Here is a 21,271-nt window from a genome sequence, read left to right on the forward strand (position 1 = left end):
ATTGGGGTCATTCAATGGCCAGTTGGAGGATGGAAGCTTCTTTTTCCAATATTTTATTTAAGAATACAGACTGCCTGACCTCGTCCCTGTGAATTGTGTTCTGCAAATTCAAAGCAGAAATCTTTAGCTGTAGTGCTGATGGCTAATTTTGTTCAGGATTGTAACACACAAAACGCATGTTATGGCTATCTTAACAAGATTCATTTTATCAAAGGAGAAATGTAATGGATTTATGTTGAAAATGAATAACCACAACCCTTCTTTTTTCCCTCTTAGCTTTACTTTTTCAACCAGGATCCCGTCCTTCCGTCCCTACACTGGGCAGGTGAGTTTAGTGTTTTGCATACTTTTGTGTTACACTTTTGTGTGACTTCAGTGAAATAAAAAAGGAAGGACAGATTTATTTAAAAAAAATGGAAAGACAGAAAGGAAAAACATTAGACAAAGCACATCTGATAATTAATAAAAGGCATATAAGGACAGAAAAGTTAAACCTATAATAATCATTGTGTTCTTTTTGATGCAGACGAAGAGGCTCTTTTTGGACACCAAAAAAAAACAGGTATTTATTTATTTATTTTTTTACATTACTGCTTTCCATTCTTAGCTTAGTAGGTTTTATCACTGTACACTGATGCTCATCTTGCTTCCTGATTTAATGGCCAAATATGGTAGAAAGTCAGATCAAAACCTTGTTTATACCTCCAGTCTCCTGTTTATCAGTATCCAAGGAATCCTCCACTCTGCTCTTCCAATCTATGTCACAAACTGCCTGCAAACTCCCACGCTTTCGCACTAATTTACACAACTAAGATGAGTGAACTACATTGTGCTCCCAGGTTTCTTAATTTTTTACAGTCACGAATGCAGCTCCATTCCGGTTTTGTTTGGTGCCGGGCTTGTTTCCTTTGGATGCTGTCTGTGTCCAGCCTGTCTCAATCCATCTCAGTCCATCTCTCTGTTTGTATGTCTCACCAGCTTCCTGTCCCTTTATCTTTTCTTTTTTTCCTCAATCCTGCTCTTTATCTGTCTCCTAGTTTCCTGAACCTGATGTGTGCCAGAATTCAGCACTTTGTCCTAAAAGATGTGTTTTCTCATTTTCTCACATCTCAGTCCATATACCAAACCTTCACATCCTTCAAGGACTGACAGTTCCTAAAGACTCTGCCAGCCATGTCCCATACAGTTTACGAATGATTTCCTGTTTTTTTTTCTCTCTCTCTCGCTTTTAAAAACACACAAGTGCAGAATTTACACTGAAAGACTGTTGCTTTCCCTTGAGGATATTAGTAACAGCAGGTGTTTCTGGCATGACCTCAGCCCTGGCTTTCCATGCCTCTTGGAAGGCCAAATGCTGATAGCGCTTCAAAAATCATTATTAAGCATTTGAACACTGTAATATTCTTTTCCCTGATATGTCAACTCAATTCAAGCTTTTATTGGTTTACGTTTTCCACATAAGTCACATTTGTTCCTCTGGATGTTGCTCTGTGGTCTGCCCCATAGCATGAGAATCAAGAAACCACCTGGACTTATATTTAGTATTTAAAGGTTTGTACATTTATTCTGCTGTCATGCAGCAACAAGACCTAATTCCCAAAAGCGTAAAATACCAATACAAGCAAATACATACAGTAGATACAAATGTACACAAAGTAATATTAAAGATACTTTGAGTGTGTTAAACCTATGTTAAATTCATCAATGTTTATGCTGATGAAAGAGAGGCACCATATTTCGTGGTGCCTGAACACATTACTGAACCATAAAGCACACATGACATTATGTCTGCTGTTGGCCAGATGCTCCTCTTTCATTCATTCACCATATTCCATTCATAACCAAGTGTATCTCTAACTCTCTGAGTCTGTTAGACCAATAATAAAATTCAACAGTGATGGACTGTTTAGTATTAGATTTATGGCACACTGTATTTGGAGTCACACTATTGGATGACCTTCATACACATTCAGTTGATTTTAAACACTCTCGGAAGTAGTTGGTGGAAAGCACTAAGGAAGCACGTCCAAGCCACGTGCATGGGCAGAAGATCCACATTGTGTCTGTAATATGCCCTCCATCCGTTCCTCATGGACTGGCGAGCACACACGGCGTCTTGACAATGAGCCAGTCACTTCAAACACTTGGAAAACACAGCTGCACATTTGAAAAAGCGCTTTGATCATTTTGCAGACCAGTCCACTTTGTATTTATTGATTCAGTTGTGGATTTGATTGCTCACACTGTTTCCCTTTCTTTTATTAGAATTAACGATCTTACATGAAGCTAAATTACTAAATACTATCGAGTGTGCCAAAATAAATACTTGAATACAAGGACTAGTTTTTTTAATTTCTACATACATATTTTTTTCTGTTGTCTTTTTTTCCATGAGCCAACACCATTCTGCTTAATGATTGGCAACAAACAGTAACATATTATTTCCTCTTCAGTGTACAGTCTGAAGGCTTTGATGGGTCTTCAACTTCACTTCAACAGTGTTACTCAGGTATGAATATTTCTTTAAAAAAAATAAAGACCATACCCAATTATCTTGCCTTACTTTTGATTAACAACTATGGTAAATATTAATGTGATTTGAGAACAGCCATGTGCATTCGTCTTTCTGCTGCTAAAAATCTTGATGCAAATATATTGCCTTTGTATGTATATAGCAGGTGTGTTTCCACTAGTGGGGGTACCGGGGTAAAACCACCAAACGGGAACATCTCACAGGGCCAACCCCTACTCAGCCCCTTCAGCCGGCGTGTTTCCTTTACATTGTAACGCCACACAGGGACTATTGATCGAACAAATTGCTTGTTATGTGTTGGCAGTAATCTACCCTTTTTTGCTTTTCGCTAATGGCCAACAGCATGAAAGGAAACAAAAAACTAAGAATGCAGTAAAAGGAAAATGAGAAAAAAAAACAAGTAAACATTGGCGAGACAGAGATGTTTCTTGCATTTTTGTTTTTAATAGAATGAAATTTGAATAGGATTTCCGGATGGCTGAACAAATTGAGTTGCGTTCACATGATTTCCTGCTATAGTAGAACAGTCAATCAGCAGAGACCCCAAGCCAGGTAGTTCCTCTTGGCCCATCAAAGAACCTCTCCTACTTTGCACTGCAAAGGTTCCTGTACGCATCTTTTGTAGGCCCATCCCTGGTAATGGAGACATGAGTCAACGATCCAGTCCCTGAAAAATTACCTAGAGCCCCCACTAGTGGAAAAGCATTAGGCATGTTTAAGTATGCATTTATTTTACAAATGCATGTAAAAAAAAGCAATTTGAATTTACTTGTGTTGAATGACAATGGTTCTAAAAGGAAAAATACTCAGGCTTCCTCCTTTAGTCCAAAAACCTTCAAGGTAATTGATTATTCGAAATTGCCCATAGGAATGTGTGTGGTTGTTTGTCTACATGTGGCCCTGCAATGGAGTGGTGACCTGTCAAGGGCATAATCCTTTCCTTGAAGAGAAATGGAGTAGGTTCCACAAGATCCCTATTACCCTAAATAAGAAATATTAGTGGGTCTTGATGGATGGATGGATGGATGGATGGATGGATGGATGGATGGATGGATGGATGGATGGATGGATGGATGGATGGATGGATGGATGGATGGATGGATGGATGGATGGATGGATGGATGGATGGATGGATGGGTAAACATAGAATAATGCCTGTCTGAAAGGAGTGCTTCATAAATGTGTTACATGGAGTGCCTAAAAGTAATGCAGTTACCTGCAGCAGTTGTTTCCTCACCACCTTTCATTTATATGTCCTGCTTTGTCCTTTCTGCTGTGTGTATCATACTTAGTGTCAGGGAACAAGGCAATGAGCACTACAAAGACTGATGCTGCAAAGGCCTCGGAATCCCACATAAGGCAGAAAAAGCATGACAAGGACAAAGACAGATCCAGAGAGCGAGGCTATGAAAATAGACGGAAAAGACGCAGAGGCAGAAGAAAACAGGGCTCTTCTTCCTCACACAACAGGTGGGATTCTTTGCGTCTTAATGTGATAAATAGTTGTGATCAGAACTTGAGTTTATCTATTTGATGTACAATATGTCCTAAGTTGGATTACCTCTTATATGTCAGGATGATCAAGCAGAAAACGTATTGCATACCAATTGAACACACACAAACTCATGTAAACACATGCACACATCTCCCCTTGTAGGGGATAAACACGGATCTGCTGAGCAGCTTTTGCATTTTGCGTAAGGAAAAGAATAGTATTGTGTTGCTAGTCAAATTATTCATGCTATTCTTGCCTTTTTCAGTATGCGTGTATTTCCAGTTTACTTCTTGCTCTTTACCACTTATACACATTCACATCAATAAAGAGCGCAGCTGGTAGTGCAGCCACCTCACACCAAGAAGGTCCTGGGTTCATTTCTCACCAGGGATACTGTGAGTGCTGAGGGCGTGTTTGCTTCCCCATGACTTTAGCACAGCAACAGTTCTGGCGACACACTGCCCCCTCTGGCCAGCCGGGGTGCCAGATGGGGTGGGGAGGATCTGGCCGGAATAACGTGATCCTTGCACGTGCTACGTCCGGCCAGAGAAACCCCATCCTGTCTGGTGAAAAGAAGCGGCCTGCTCACTCTTCAAGTGAAGAAGGAGATTTGAGCTCAGTGCAGGGACCTCCCAGGGTTGGCAGAGGGAGAGCAATACCCAGGTAGGAGCACTGGGTGAAAAATAGGAAAAAATCTGCGATAAAAATATATATATTTTTAAATAAATAAAGGACATTTGCTGGAGGGTTACTGAAATCTTTGTAATAAAGAAAAATACAGAGCAAAGAATAGTAACTGAAGGAAGTACAGATAAATATGTGATTGCCCTTTCCATGTTACACTGACTTTTTTCTAAAGTGTCTCATATTTGTCAGACTCATATTTGTCAGACTCAAGCATCTGACAAACATGTTACATTATAATAGATTGTTTTGATCCGATGTACAGCAACTAACTACAAACTAGACAGATTTTACTAGCTTTGGTTTCATGTGCGGATGTGGCTTAATGCAACATTATACACATGAGAATCCAGGTTTATTAAAGCATGGAAATTGGCGTATGATCACAAATCATAGATAGCAACCTCTTTAGAGCAGCCTACCAACAGAAGTACAATATGTAAGTGGATAGTTACCAAAAATTAGAGCTGCTGATAATCGGGGGCCTATGATTTACAGTACTAATGACAAAATCAGAGCATTCTTGTAGCGATAATATTTATACCACATTTTTATAACCTTTTGAATAAAAATATTCATGAGTGATTCATTTAACTTTTTGCAGGCACTTAAAAGTGCTGTCAACATGGTGTACATTATACAACTCCTGTTTGATTAGAACCCATATTTGACCTTGACTCATGGAGTTGAGTCAGGGTAAGTGTAGTTACCAAAACTCAGCCACATATTGCCCAAATACGCATATTCCTTGAACCCTTGGCCGACCCCTGGCCCTCGCATCATTTGCCATTGACTGTGTCAAATTTGGTTTATGGCATTCTTCCCACACAACACATGCCAAGTTATATGCAGCTCAGGATGTGTAGGCCAAGTCTGGCCCTATAGCAATTGCCAGTGCCATAACATAGCTATAAGCACCAAAAGTAGCTCATATTCAGCTCCAGTGGAACTGCAGTCCAGGACCTAACACTCAGCTATAGCCAAAGTCTTTTGCCCAACCCTGACAGTGCTGCAAATAGCTGTTACCATAGAAAATCAAGGAACATGAATATAAGCATGCGGTGCATCACTGCATCCTCACTAATTAATAATGTTAATGTGAACGTGCACTCAGACACAGTCAAGTTCATCCATGTAACCACAGAAATCATGGTGTGTAGATTACATCAAAACAAACAAACAAAAGATATAAGCAACCTTCTTGTGAGAAATCACTGATCTTGTCAATCAACTAAGGACCTGATGTGGCAATCATTTTGATAATGTCTTCTTTTTACTATTATGACACTGTGCTTCCTCCTCATACCAACAATATTGTCAAGCTCAAAATTGAAGAGAGGTTGCAATACAAAAAACAACAACATTCCCCAATTCCTAATTGACTGTAGTAAAACTTATTGTCAACATACTCAGCACTGTAAGATATGGGAACAACTAGCTGTATTTGCCAGCTACTGAATGTACACGATAACATGTACAGGCCTGTTAATGGAATATGGTCCCTCCCTCTCTGTGGGTCACAGACAAAAAGAACCAATCTGAGGTCTACTTCAAAGTTCACACAGTGCCCTACTACCCCACAGAGTGACAGTAAGAGTGCTACTGTGTATGAAGTCCAACACTACTGCTCACATTTAAGCACACGCCAAATTCTACCCTACATTTCATCTGGACTCTGGGTGTTGACTGTTAGCCAGATGTCTATTTAATTATTATTTACTCAGACAGCTGCCAACTATGATAAACGCACGCCTATTTTCATCCTCCTCCCACACCCCACATCTGACCTGAGGCTCATGCATACAAAACCTGTTTGGTGGTTTTATTTTGCTTGTGTGTTTGTGAGAGACAGAGTAAGAAACATACAAAGAAAAATACTTTTACATAAAATATATGCGATAGAACTCAAATTTGGACTTACGTTAAGGGTTCTTTCCATGGCTTGTAAACCATCATCCTGCTGATACCAATGAATTTATATGCTAGCTGCTGCTTGACATTCACTTAATATACTTGCATGCAAATAAGTGCTAAACAGCAAAAATGACAAAGTGAGCTACCGTATATCTTTATGTGCTGCTAAAATATCTTCACACAGTCCACAGTTCTGCTTTTCAGCACTTTTCCTACTGTAAGTGGTGCACACATTTCCTAGAGTGTTATGCACTAGATGGCTGAATTCCTGATTATATGTAAAGCTCAGAACATTCTTGTGGGTCAGCCGAGGGAAGTGGGACATGGGGACAGCTGGGACACTGTAGGCTAACCGCAGAACATCGATAGAACAGAAATCGCATGTGTGCGACAGGGACGCAGGAAATGCTCAGGAGATTTAACTATTCATGATGCATGTTTGCTCTAATGCGTCTGTCACAAAGGACTATTTCTTTGGGCTGCTGTGGGCTGCTCATACACCCTGGGCTCTGATGATGTTTGCCCTACATTCTGATCACATGATCAAGTTTTTCACACATGCAGATGTAAAGGTTATGTGTTTTCTGTTACATTGATTTATGACTGTGCTGCAGACTATTTTTAGAGCAAAGATTCATTGTTGTGTTACCTGTGCGCGCGTGTGTGTGTGTGTGTGTGTGTGTGTGTGTGTGTGTGTGTGTGTGTGTGTGAGAGAGAGAGTGTGTGGGTGTATGTCAAAGGAAACAGACTCTGACATAGCTTTGTTGCTAGTTGCCCACAGTACTCATTGAAAAGGTTGATAGTGTATTACAATTTGTTATTGCTTATGTTTGAGCTTCCTGTCCCACACATGCTGTGCTGAGTCACGCACAAACAGTCTACTGGATAATGGCTGATTCCCTGTCAGCTCCTGGCATCAGCTACTGGTTGTCAGTGTGGTTGTGGGGACACTCTCCATTCTATAGATTTACCACCACTAATAGATTTAATGAAGCTCATACTCACATTTAAAATCATATATTCATTATGAATGAGTTATATACTTTACGTTTCTGACACCCTTTACCCACTGGCTGAGCAGCTGAGAGGCCATTTGGTCAGCAGTTGTTGATCGTACGTTTCAGCTGTGATTGATGAATGTAGTTCTTTCCAGATGCCACTTTATGAGTTTCTCCCTTTTTCATGCACACATCTGCCCACATGTGCATGAGACAATTGTGAGATACAGTATCCATATATCATCTTACACAATTTAAACATATGGCATTGGTTCATACAAAGATTTAAAAAAAAAAGGAAATCTATTGTTTTATTTATCTTACCCAGACCTAACAAAATAAAAAGAATCATAACTTAGTGATTTAACTAAGGGCTGAGCAGAGACGTTATGCTGAAATATGCTTAATTTGCATTTAATTCTAAGTGTAATAAGTCAAGTTTCAGTGTAAACAAAGGACACAGATGGGTCTAAATTGAATATGGAATATTATAACTGGAAAAAGAGCACCTGTAATGCACTGCAGTCAAATAAGGACATTGCTAATTGTAAGCAGGATAAGTATGGCAATTACAGTTTATTGTCTTAAACTAATTTGCACCAGTCAAAAATAGCTATCTCATTCTCTTAAGCAGACTGCAGCAGATTTACCTGTTTCATTAGCTTAAAATATTTTACGACTCATAACTTGCATTGTTTTTTTTTCTAGTATCTTGGAGAAAAATGGTTAGTTCAACATTGATAAAGGTTTTATGAAATGGCGGAACATTTGTTTTAGATTTAGCAGGCATAGCTTGATCTAAAATATCGCTTTCTTCAACCATGAACAGAGAGGGGCAGAGTAAAATCGTTTGTAGATTGACTCAATTGCTGTTTTAGCCTCTACTTTCTACTTTTATCCTGGCTTCAGCACCATTTACAGTCCTCCAGCTACATCTGTTTTTATTTTTCCTTCACCCAACTTCTTTTAAGCCCTTAATGTGGAACATTTTTTTCTCACTGCTTCAGTGCCATGCAAGAAGTTTAAATTACAATCTATTCTTGATTAATCATTATTCTGTGAATCTTGTTTAATCACACAGTAATTGCTTTCTGTTATCCTTGAACATACAGCATATCTCTTAGCTTTACTTTCACAGCAGCCTTGAGCATGGTGCTCATTTCGATTCCTATTTTACCCCTAACATTTTGTAACAATTTTGATTGCATTGCAATAGTTTCTGGTGGAGCTTGAGCTGGAAAAGCTGGGATTTATGATGTGTAGTTTTTAATGTTCTAGGTGTTTAAATGCAGCTTTTATTTTCTTCTACAGTCCAAACACAAAGACAAAACAATGATTGTATATTGGTCATGGCTATGAGAGAAAGCGTGTTAAAAAAAAAACAAGCAACCAAACAAAGAAACACTGTAGGAATGTAGAGAACTGTAGAGAATATAGCAGCCAGGTGCTGCTATTAGATGGATCTGATTACTTGGTGGTCAGCAAACGTGACCTCTTTATAAGCAGAGGGTTGGGGAATTTTATTGCCTGGAACTTTTAGGTGTGTTAACACATTTCCAAGAAGGAAAGACATCAGCAAATAATCTTACAGAAACAAATGTTGAAGCTCATCAATTTGGGAGGGTTACGAGGCCATTAAACAATCTGGAGTCAACAATTCTTGAGTGAGAGAGGCTAATAACTAGGAGAAAACACTCAAGAAAGTTGCTGATTGCGCCACTGCCCCTCTGATCCACTGATATTTCTGTTGCAGAGAAATGTCACACCAGCCCTTAATCCACGATAATATCCTTGGTGTGTGGGTCACAGATGATGAAAAAATCTTTTGAGAGAATGATGTGAGCTTATTCATCCAGTGAAAATCTTTTTATTGCATAGCTTAGCTTCAACTTAATTATGTGGATAAACTTAAATGTTATTTTCCTGCCATTGCGCAGAAGTGCTTTTTTATCCATAGTGAGTTCCTATGTGGAATAATGTGTTTGAGTTTCTGGTTTTACATCTGACGTTTGTTTGCTTATAATTAACAAATAATGGCTGCAAGCAGGAACAAATGTGGCCTTTGGATCATCATCTCTGATGATAAGTGGGGAGTGCCTCTAAATATAGAATCTATAGCTTTGTACATACAGCAACATTGCCCCCTGAGGCAACATCTGAGTGTGTTGATCAAGTGAATGGTAATAAGCCATTTCTGAGTTCCTCCACTGTGACGTACTTGTCATTTTCCCACAGACTTTACTGATCAAGATGCTGCTAGAGGTTGTGAAATGGGCTTTTATTGTGATGATTCTTAAAGGTCAGGTTGATTATTCTAAACCAGCAAACTTCAAAAAGAGCTAAAGGTGCCAAGGTGAGCAAGTTATTAGGGAAATTAGTCGCTTTTTTAATAGACTATACATTCACCTGGAGAAGCATGAAAGGTTTTTCTTGAATCTAATCAGATGTCACCAGTAGGATTTTTTTCAATATTTGTTGTTTAAGGTATAATGGCGCCTGCTTTTTGCTCACGAACTACAACTCTCCGTTCAGGACTATTATTCTGTACAGAAGTGGGCAGTAGAAGGCTCATAAACTGCTCAAATTGTATTTGATTGCACAGGAACAGGAAGACCTTTGTTGCGCTTGAAAAAGAAGTAACATTTTTCTGTGGAAAAGTAAACACAAAATACTTACATAATTAACATGAGCTTGTTTTTTTGTCTGTTTTCCTGGAAACCATTTCAACCATTTAACTAATTGTGCTTACCAAGCTTTTTCATCTTATAAATTAACTTTGGAAAGGTTTGCTTAACAAATTAAATGAAAGTATAAACTGAGGGCTTAATTGGGGTAACCTCTTCTTTATGGAGCAACAGTAACTTACGTGATATTAATGAGATGTGTAGACTATTTACAACTGTGTTTCTTTTCTTTTTTCATCTAGCCAGTATGTTCAAGTAAAAATGAAATGAAAATCTACTTCCATACCAGTATAGAGTGATCCCATGGCATTTGACTTTCATTATTTGCTTATTTTTCACTAAAATGTAAGTTAAGCTGAATAAATAATCAAATAAAATGAATGCCTAAGAGTATGATGTATTACCTGCAGTAGACGGCTCAGAGTGCTCTCAGCTTGGAAAAATAGGGAGGAATTCTGATGAGGAGCTCAAATAAGGGCTACAAAGGGGCCGGTTTTCATAATCTAAAACAACTCAAACTTGACTGAAGAACACTATTGCAGATATTAACACCACGGGACCTTTTGATCAGACTGCGTCATTTATTACACTATATCTGTGTTGCAACGAAGTTTGCAGTTCATAACTCATAACATAACTTTCTGATCCAAAAGTGGACACACTGTTAAATTACAATTTTAGGAAAATGATGAAACATATATGTCTTCTTTTTAACACAGATTATTTTAATCCTGCAAGCCCCTGTCCATAAATAAAATTTAAACTGTCCAACTTGCACGTTGTTGATTTCTAAACAACTTATATTTCATGTGAATCTTTAGTATGGAAGCGTATTGCATTTTTCCGCCCTGTTTTTGGTGAATCCCCCCCGTTTTTGGAAAGCATCTGAAACAATCACATTCATTCCTTTATTGAGAGCTTGATGTAATGGAAGCAAACATGACTGACTTGTTTAGTTTAATCAAGTTTAACTTTGATCTGGGTTTAAGACACTGGGAGATAGTGCTGTCTTTAAGCCATATAGATGGTATTACCATTAGTTTGACGACTTTACGCAGACACCTGAGGACTTTTCGGTTGTTCAGACGGAAAGCCCATTCAATCTCCTCTACACAGCATTGTTTCTCCAGGAGCAGTTGGACAAATATGGCTTGCTCCATGGATACAAGATGATGCATTTAAAATGCATTCAGGCTGGCTTTGCGGTGGCCCAAGAGACGATCAGGAAACTGCCGAAAATATCAAGAGTGTCGGGCTGCAGACGTCCAACGTCACGCTGCCTCCGGTTCAGGCTCCCCTCTCAGGCTGCGACCTCTCTCAAAAATATTGGATCTGCACGGTGTGCAGCTGAGGAGACGGAATCGCCTTCGGCGGCATATGGGCGGAAAAAATTACCTTGAAAAACAGAAAAGATTTTACCTAAAACAGGGCAGAAAAAATTACCATAAAAAACAGAAACAATTATTCCTAAAAACAGGGCCAAAAAAAGAAAGAATTGTCCTGAAAAACAAAGCTTTTTTTTTCTTCAAGTGAATGCAATACGCTTCCATATTTTAGAGGTCATATGAGAGAGAAAGATGAAAGAAAGTCTCATGGCATTGCTCATCCTGCACTAAATAAAATATTTTTGTGTGTCAGTGTAAGCCATGGGGAGGCTACAAAAGCTGTAGGAGACAGAGGATATTGTGGTGACACTTTGTGTTACTTTATTGTGTTACTTTAGTCCTAATTTATCTTTCTTGGTGGATAAGGGTCTAAAGAGCGTCAGTCTCACTCCTGTTGGCCAAAACCTTTTTTACTTTTTATACGATTTGATATTGAAAAACCCTACAGTTTTATAATTGTAAATAGAAAGAGTATCCTGCATGTTTCTATGGTATGACTTTTCTTTCAGTGGAAAGGAACAGATGAGTTCTGTGGAGCGTGGGACCAAACATCCCAGATATGAAAGAGACAGTGGAGAAACCAGGAAGAGAGATGAGAGCAAGGGATTGAAAAAAACTTCACAAAGGTCTGAAAAGACACACATCCACATATTAATATAAAAAGACAGAATAATCTTTTTCTCATGTATATTCTCACTAGCAGAAGGAAGGATGATAAGGCCAGAACAGAAGACAAACTCAAAAAGGTCAAGAAAAAGCATCGAAGGAGAGAAACAAGATGACTTCCTCTGACCGAGAAAGGACTAGATCATCTGACTGAGTTCAAGTCATCCAATCTTTTTCAAATGAACACCCCTGTTGCATCAGAAAATGAAATAGTCCTTTACATATTTTCAAAGTTTGAAATTGATGAAAAATCTTATTATTGTTCCATTTTATGTGTTTTACTCTCATATTGCTGTTTGTTTTAGCTTTGTGAAACCTGGGGGAAAAGTGCTTTTTAATTAAGAGTTCCTCGTACTGAACTCTTTTTCAAATGACTTTATTGATCATTTAACCGAATGTACCATCAGATATACTACACAGGCCGAAGCGTGACAGACACAACCACAGCAGATGGCCTCAAGCCATCCAGTGATACACAAAAACCAAGTCAGTTTTTTTCTCAAAAGTAAGAAAATTAGTAAGGCCTCCACAATGTCACCTAATTAAATGTAACTTTTGAACATTTTATAAACACATTAATCCTTTATGTTTTCTTATAACTTCCTTGCCAGTGGTTTTGATAAGTTAGCCATAGCTTCTGAGACAACAGAAAAAAAAAAGAAGAGAAGAAAACCTCACAGACTACTACTTGGCAATGTGTCTTCAGGTCAACTGGATGAATATGACAACCACTGTCAGTACAAACAGAATAAAGCCTACATTTGAAGGCCATACAACAAACAAAAGAAACATTTTACAAGTGCTTGGATCAGTACTTTAATAGACAACCAACATTTATGTAAAGAATTGTGAGTCCAGCTTTACGCACATACTAATATATTTATTAGAATTGGCAACATGTTGTGTGTCCCTTCGATCCTGCAACCCCGGTCTCTGGATGCTGTTCCAGACAATGACAGTGTCCTCTAAACAGATAACACCAAACATCCTAGTGAGAAGTGTCTCAGGCGAGGATCCTCCCAATTCAGCATTCCCGAAGGGGGGCAAGTTAACCTTCTGGTAACAGTCTTGTCTCATCTCAGTACCCCTCCAAACTCCTGGCAGAATATCAGTAGTCCATCCGAAGTGAGGTATCCAAACATCAACAACACTATTCTAAGCTTCTCCCACAAGGCAAGCTTAGGATGGTCAGCCAGTCCGGAGCTCTGCCGTCCGTGTTTCATGGTCAGTGGCACTAAAGCAGCGCTGGAAGGTTCGCAGCACTGCTACAGCATGCTGCCTGGCCAAGAGACGATGGTCAGGGTGATTTTACCCCGTAGCTCCTTCAGAAGGCGAACTAATGCTGTGTGGGTCATCCCCCACGTACTCGTCCCATTCACCTCAAGCAGGATGTCACCACATCTACCCAGAGAGAAAGAAATGAATGCTGAGCATGTAACACTTTATTACCAATAATAAAACTATCTCTTTTAGCATGTATACAGTGTTTGTTGTTGTTAAGCTGGTGCAAATCATATTGGTCAAGGGAAAGAAACAAACAAGGGTTTAATACCTTATCCTTCCATCGTTGTAAGCTGGCGTGCCTTCCACTATAGAGCGGATAAAAAAGGATTGATTGCAGTTCACCTCCTCCTGACCTCCCACAATACTGAAGCCCAGGCTACCCGAATTGCTCCGCCGCAGGACGATGTCTTTACAGCAGTACAGGTGTCTGGATAGACCAAAAGGAGGATAAAACATACTAGTCGGTCAACTGCAACTTTAATTTACACACTATGTTTCCATCTGGAGTATTTTTAAAGCATCTTGACGGCTGAAACAATATCATTTAAACATACACAAGCAGCAGCAACACTTGTTTAGAGTTAGAGGACCACCGTCCACACAAAGACCCTGCACTCTGAGAGTGAGCTTTTCATACAAGGTTTTAGTGAGTTATGTAGAGTGGATTTGGAGATACGACAGGGTGCCCACCTGGGTAGCTGCAGCCATGACACCCACAGAGGGGAGTAATCATCGTTCGGCACCGGGCTCTTGATACTATCTGTGGGCGAGGGTGTAAGACAAGGTGGCAACGGGCAGTCTTGCAGGCTGTCCTCTGGAGGACGCATCTCCAAGACCTTGAGCACAACAGGAGAAGAGGTGTTCTTCAGATTGGCCACAGCCTCGCTTCGAGTCACCCCCGTCAAATCCAATCCGTTCACGTTCATCAAAATGTCACCTGGGGGGGGAAGAAGCGGAAAGCATAGTTCATCATCTGTTCGGGGTAGATACCTTGATAACACCTTTTTAAAATACACCACAGGATGCTGACTCATCATCTACCTATTTAATATTCATCAACCTCCCAGCTCAAACACAAAAGCATGAAAACCAATTGCCACCTGCGCATTAAAAAGCCTCCCGGTGATGAAAGTGGTGCACAGATCGACAACACAGTCCAGCTTGCTGGTAAGCAATTCAAAGGACACATTTGCCCTGCGAGGATATGCAAATTTAAATTAATGCTCCATTACAATAGACCAACATGTTTCATGAGCAAACAGAGGCAGATGCTGCTGTGTCTCATATGAATACAGTAATGGGCACCTGGAATCGTATGTGGCACAATAGAATCAAATTAATTTTATGAAGTCTTCATGCAACTGTTATGCCCCTGCACATTTGTCTTGCTCTTCTCATAAACAGCTCCAAAGAAGGAGGTGGAGGAGAGGGGGAGGTGGTTGGTTAATAATAACTCAATTTGGTTACGTGTTAAGATGGATGGCTAGGATCAGCAGTTGGGGTGAAAATCTCCCACCTCCTCTGCCTTCGGAGGCGTCATACAGCACCATATCATTGACAGTGTGTGCCTATACATGTCTTGCTGTTTCACACCTGACTGATTCAATATGACAAAATGATTATACACTTGATCAATTCCCCACCCGATAATTTGTCCTGAACTCTGGTATGCTAATATTTCTTGTTTTTGTTTAAGTGAGTTTCAACCACAGGCCGCATCCAACAGATTACAACAAATTTGCGGCGTACTGAACCACACCACCAACAGAGTGGATGATTAACCTTCGGAATGAAACACAAATATACAATGTATATCCATCATTTGGCCTCCGTTTATTACCAAAGGCACAGCAATGTAAGGCTGCCCACCATAGTCTAACTCTGAATGGCACGACAGAAACAAAAGAAAATCGTATCGATGCTAATGAGCAATTATTTGCACAAAAAGGCTCCGATATCATTCCTGATAATATATTCTGATAAATACAGAGTTGACTGATTAGACATTCATTCTACCTTTGCGGATGGAGCCTTCCTGCCCCACCACTCCGTCGGGGTCCACGTTTGTGACGTAGATGGGGAGGTCCCACCCTCGACTGGACATGCCGCCTGCCACCGTCATGCCCAGGGAGTCGTACGGCTCTTTAGTTAAAGTGACGGTTTTCTCATAGCATGCAGGTTTCTGACAGGAGTCCTTCCCAGGGAAACAGAAGGCAGAGAAAAATAGCAGTTGAAGTGGAGAGATTGTCACCATGTTGTTATTGTGGTGTTATGAGTGTCTTTCTTTGTGTACCAACATTCTTATGAACACAATAACTCAACACATGCCATGAATCTTTGCCAAGGGCACCTTCTGCAGACTGCGTGGTCCAATTAAATTTTTCGAGGAGCACATTTGCATAATAATAATGACTCTTTCTCTGAAACTTGCGATAATAGAAGTCACATGAGTGCCATCCATGCTGTGCTGCTGGAACAAGACTCCTGGTTGATAGCTTATTGATGAATGACCTCATTAGCATAACCGGGGAGGTACGATATACACCCCCTGGCCACTTTGTTGGGTATATCTAATAAAGTGGCCAATGAGTGCATAATGATAAGTAGAGTAGGACAGCTCAAGTGCCTCCTCATTCATGTTCGGTATAGAGAGAATGATTTATTCATCAGCATCACGACGCACCATTTGGTGCATGATTTGGTGCGGTGGTCGAGGCTGTGTGGAGGGCAAAGTGAGTGAGACTTAATTTATGACGAGTGGGATTGTGAGTCAGAGTAATAATGAGTAACACATGGACACGATGGGGTTGATGAGATGTAGCTTGCGCTGGTTTACTAATGTGCTGCGTTCACACATTTCCACTGTGCCCACAGCAGATCACTTGCAGTCACGTTGATGACCCGAAGGCACAGCACCGACTCGAGCTGTGCTGAAACTGTCAACATCCAGCGCCTTTCCTACACACCAACCCCGTGTGTGAGTCATGTGTGCAACCCTCCTGTTTAGTGACTTCGTGAGGAATGTAAATGTTTTTTTTGTGAGATTTACAGTTTATCTCTCTCCCCAAGGGAAAATGCCATGATTAATTCTGGGCCACGGTCCAATTTATTTTCTAAACTGAAGCTACATATAAACTTACCAGTCACGAGTTTGTAAACACCCACTTCTTTAACACACCTACTCATTCAAAATGACTGGGAGCGATTCTCTTAAAAAAAACACTAAGGACTTTTTTATGTTAAAATATCAGTATGTTTTTTTGTAGAGTTATTTCAGTATGGGTTTCATTTTCGTAGGATTATTTTACTTTTAGTGCATACAAATTCCCTGCTAGACCTGCTATTGACAAAAACCAGCCAAAGTAACTTATTGTTTTTCTATTGTTTGGATTGTTTCTTGCAACAATTGAATATCATTTATGACACTATGTCACACATCAACAGCAATGAAACCTTCATGGCCAAGGGGATTTAGAGGCTTAAGAAAGTCATGATGAGAGAGCACACTGAGTAACAGACCAACCAAGAATAATCTTTGATAGGCATTATGGGAGCAAACAATCTCCTTGCTTATAAGGCGGCCCAAAGGAGCTAAAAATGGCAAACCTTCCTTTATGCTGCTTTCAGAAAAAGAAAGAAAAAAAACTGCCCTTAAAAATCTATTTTGTAAAAATTTGAATTCTAATCATTTCTTTCTTTGTTTTCTTTTGGACGTTACACTATTTAATAGTTGTGTTTAGGGCTGCAACAACGAATCGATAAAATTGATTATTAAAAGTGTTGGGAATTAAATTCATTATTGACTTGTTGTGTCGCACGATATATGCGTCACTCGCCATGTTGCGGGGCAATTTAATCATCTGCAGAGTTAAAAAAACAAAACAAAAAAAAAACTTTCATCTGCAGAGCTTTTTCAATGCTGCCTGACTGAAATAAAGTTTAAAAAAAACAAACTCAACTTGCAGAGCGAGTTGAACAGGTACTTTTAAAGGAAATAAAATAAATTCTACGAGTGATGGAAAATTATTTGACCAAAGTCCTCAAAAGTGTGCGAGGACTTCACGCTTCACAAAGCTGAAAAATGTGTAACATATAAGCTTTGCAAAAGTGATTTGACATGGCACAAAAATGCCTTTTTTTTTGTTGCACTTCACAAAAAAAACATTTGAGCATCAACCTGTTTTTTTGTGCGCTTATGTGAGCAACAGTTAGTGGTCTCTCGGGTGGTTTTATCTTTTTCATTTATGATTTGTGTCAACATGTTCATATAAGTGTAATCACTTCTTTTTCTTTAACATGGTTGTTTATTTTGTGTTTTCATTACAAATATCAGTTTAATAATACTTCAACCCACTATTAGGTGGGTTTCCAGTAGCGGAAGTCTGGCAGAAATGCTTGGAGGCTGGAATTGAGACAAAGTTTTTTCTTTGTGTCTCTATTGCTATGAGGACCTGGTAAGGTCCACTGATGTAGCGAAATACTGCTCCATAACAGTTGGTGGCAGTTGTGCACCACTTTCACTTTATGACACCTGTCAATAATTAAAAGGAGTAGATAGTAAAGAAGAAGAAAATAAAGTGGAACAACTAAATCAAAAAAAAAAGGGAGGAGGCTGCTGTGTTTCTGCATTTCCGATTGCTTGCACTGCAGTGGCAAGGATGAACGAGATCAGATGACTTGTACTCAGAGGGGACATTGACACGGCTGAACAATGTAATCTCCCGCAATCAGCGCCGTGTCAGAACCACCCCCATCCAGCAGTGTTTAAGGGCGATGCTGAAGTACCCACCTCGAGGGAGGGACGCGTTTTGTCCTTGTATAAGTTCCCTAACGTTCTTATTATGGGGTCATTACTGGTGTGGAGACAGGTTTGAGGCCCCATTAAACTAAATACCACCCCTGCATCTATGGAGTGGTATTTTGGGAAGCTAGGCTAACATACTTGCAATAAGGGCCATAAAGGAGCACATGTTTACGTCTTAAAATAACTCAAATTCCATACAGTTCAAAGGAGTTCCAGTGAATGTTAGTATGGATGTTTCTTTTTGAATTTGACAGTCGCACAGATGGTCCAGGAATCGGTCTCTTTAGCAACACAGTGCTGCAACATGGAATCCCACTTCAAAAAAAAAGGAAGAGTGATTATTTAATTTAATAGCTGCTCTACTGCATCACACTTTAATTTCTATCTATTAAGCTAATATTGTAAAACCACAAACCCAGAATTTGTTAGGTAAGGTGGTGGAGGAAGAAATAAATCCTGTGGTGCATGAGGAAAGAGGAAAAAAAAGGTGGTTGGTGATGTGACAGTTCTGCAAGAGGACATGATGATGACTGCTCCTGTGCTGCTTGAATGACACGCTTGGCTTTGAAGGGAGAATAATTCTTCTATGGATCATTTGCACCTGAAAAGGAGTAGCTATCATGGGAGAGGGAGACGGGGAACAGAGCAGTTCTCTGTGTATTTGTTTTGTTTGTGTCTCTTGTGTGGCAATGCTCACTACTCACAAGCAGTGTTTGCTCGATATCCACAGGGGAGTATGGTGGGGGACCGTCCATCCCCCAAGGAGCTTCTTGTAGGATGTCAGGTGAGGGCACACAGATCTGGCGAGATACTATGAAGTGGACGCACTGCTCACTCGCCTAAAAAAAAACAATACACAATAGTGAGGTTTTAACATCGAGACAACTGAGCACGTGAGCAATGACTGGGAAACTGCCTTTTTAATTTTGTCCATTTTTATTTATTTTTTTACTTTTTAATTTTTTTGAGATATATCACAAAATAGGGCTGGGCGATATGGACCAAAAGTCATATCTCGATATTTTCTAGCTAAATGGCGATACTCGATATATATCTCGATATTTTTTCTGTGCCTTAATTGGGGTTTCCCCCAAAGCATTATAGCATAGCATCTCTGTTAGCTTCTTCTTCTTTTTTTGAGGCAAACCCTTAAAAAAACAGTCAGTTTTAATACAAAGCCTCGTGCCAAATGTCACACAGGTACCTTTGTTACCAGAGGTCTGCACAATATCAAAATGTATAAAACAAATGAAATAAAAATAAACTGCCTGCATATATAGAATAAAAATGCTTCTTGAATAAAATAAAACAAATATCCCTTTCCTGCATAACAATTAAATTAAAATACACTGTGCAATTAATACAATGTAGACAGTAACAGGCAGACTTTTCCACACTGAGGTTGACAGTTGTGCAAATAACAAAAAATTTGTGCAAATCTCAAATAAAACATTCAAGTCAATTTGTCAGAAAATAAGCTATATCAAAATCATTTAAAAAAAAAAATGTAAAAAAAAACAAAAAAAAAAACATTTTTTTTTTTTTTTTAAATCGATATAAATGATATTGTCTCGTACCATATCGTGTTTGAAAATATATCGATATATATTAAAATCTCGATATATCGCCCAGCCCTATCACAATATAAAAACCTTGACTCATTCACACTCATTCACACATTCACATGAAAGTGGTCCCCCAGTCCCATTGACTGTATGGCTGCATCCGTCTCCCCGCCCTCACCAGTCCCCCCAGTGCACCGCTGAGTCCTGAAATTACCCAGTCCAGCCCATTATTACCCTAATTGAACTAATTTAATTCCTTCCCAGTCAGTTATTTATCTCCAACGAAAGTGGATGGTTTGAGTGGCCATCTTGGCTCCGCAGAGACCCAGAAGAGCCAGTCAGACTGCTCAAACAGGAACTCGGAGCCCAGAGAGCCTGCATAGTCAGCTGCAAACACACTGCAATTAACAACCATTAACCAAGCACACGCCATCACTGACTGGCATCAACCAGGAACCAGAGGCGGCCACATGGCCCGGTCCATCAGGGAGCCTCCACAATTAACCACTATTAACTGCAACGAGTGCAGACACAACAGCACAGCACAACACAATTAGCTTGAATCACCACAATTATCTTTAATACCTCAGAGGCACAGACTAGAAGCAGAGCATAGTTGTTGGTGGTCTGTAACTGCATTTGGTGAAATTTGTCACAACTGTGAACTTTCTGTGTAATACTAATGCCTACTGTCTTTCCTGATACCCCTGCTGACTGACCTGGATAAGCAGAGCAGCGTGTTCCGGGGCCCCATAACGAAGATCCTGCCCGTTGATGGCCAGCAAGCGGTCTCCCACACACAACTGTCCGTCGCGTGCTGCCAGGCCGCCCTCCAGCAGGTGAAAGACGTAGACCCCGTGCCCCTCTGGCCGCCGCACTAGCTTAATGCCCAGCTGTTCCTGTGGAGCGGTTTTATTCAGCACTACGTGAATGCTGTCATCTCTCAAGGGATGATGGGGTTGGTGGCCACCGGCCACATCGTGACCGTGCCCATGGCCATATGGGTGGCTGTGCGAATGGGTGCGGTAATGATAGCGCTGTTCTCTGAGGACGGTTAGCCGGAGGAGTTGGCAGGGCTGTTTCAGAGTTGCTACTGCAAAGCAGTGTGGTACATTGCTTATGTCGATGCCATTTACCTGATGGAGACACAACAAAAGTTGTTTAAAAGTGGAGTTACTGTTGAAATTAGGGTTGCCACCTTTCAGAAATAGAAATAAGGGACACCCTGATTTCAGCAGCGCAGAAGCCAAAAAAAAGCC

At 40.1% G+C, this 21,271-nt stretch overlaps 1 protein-coding gene across 6 annotated transcripts in view; it reads right to left on the reverse strand.

The window, feature by feature from the left end:
• Nucleotides 1-11,951: 11,951 nt before the first annotated feature.
• lnx1 (ligand of numb-protein X 1) overlaps nucleotides 11,952-21,271 on the reverse strand; it is a 37,261-nt gene continuing 27,941 nt past the window's right edge. For 2 of the 6 annotated variants that reach the window (XM_061737981.1, XM_061737980.1), the window contains exons 6-11: nucleotides 20,732-21,148; nucleotides 19,152-19,286; nucleotides 15,660-15,837; nucleotides 14,334-14,580; nucleotides 13,912-14,070; nucleotides 11,952-13,760 (exon numbers count right to left, since the gene is read on the reverse strand). In XM_061737981.1, the coding sequence (XP_061593965.1) occupies nucleotides 13,625-13,760; nucleotides 13,912-14,070; nucleotides 14,334-14,580; nucleotides 15,660-15,837; nucleotides 19,152-19,286; nucleotides 20,732-21,148 (1,272 nt within the window). In that variant the 3' untranslated portion in view covers nucleotides 11,952-13,624. The remainder of the gene's footprint in view (nucleotides 13,761-13,911; nucleotides 14,071-14,333; nucleotides 14,581-15,659; nucleotides 15,838-19,151; nucleotides 19,287-20,731; nucleotides 21,149-21,271) is intronic. The other 4 variants (XM_061737982.1, XM_061737984.1, XM_061737983.1 and 1 more) reach the window with 3 other exon arrangements.

Source organism: Cololabis saira, chromosome 13 (assembly GCF_033807715.1).
Source record: "Cololabis saira isolate AMF1-May2022 chromosome 13, fColSai1.1, whole genome shotgun sequence".
In the NCBI taxonomy this organism is placed as follows: Eukaryota; Metazoa; Chordata; class Actinopteri; order Beloniformes; family Belonidae; genus Cololabis; species Cololabis saira.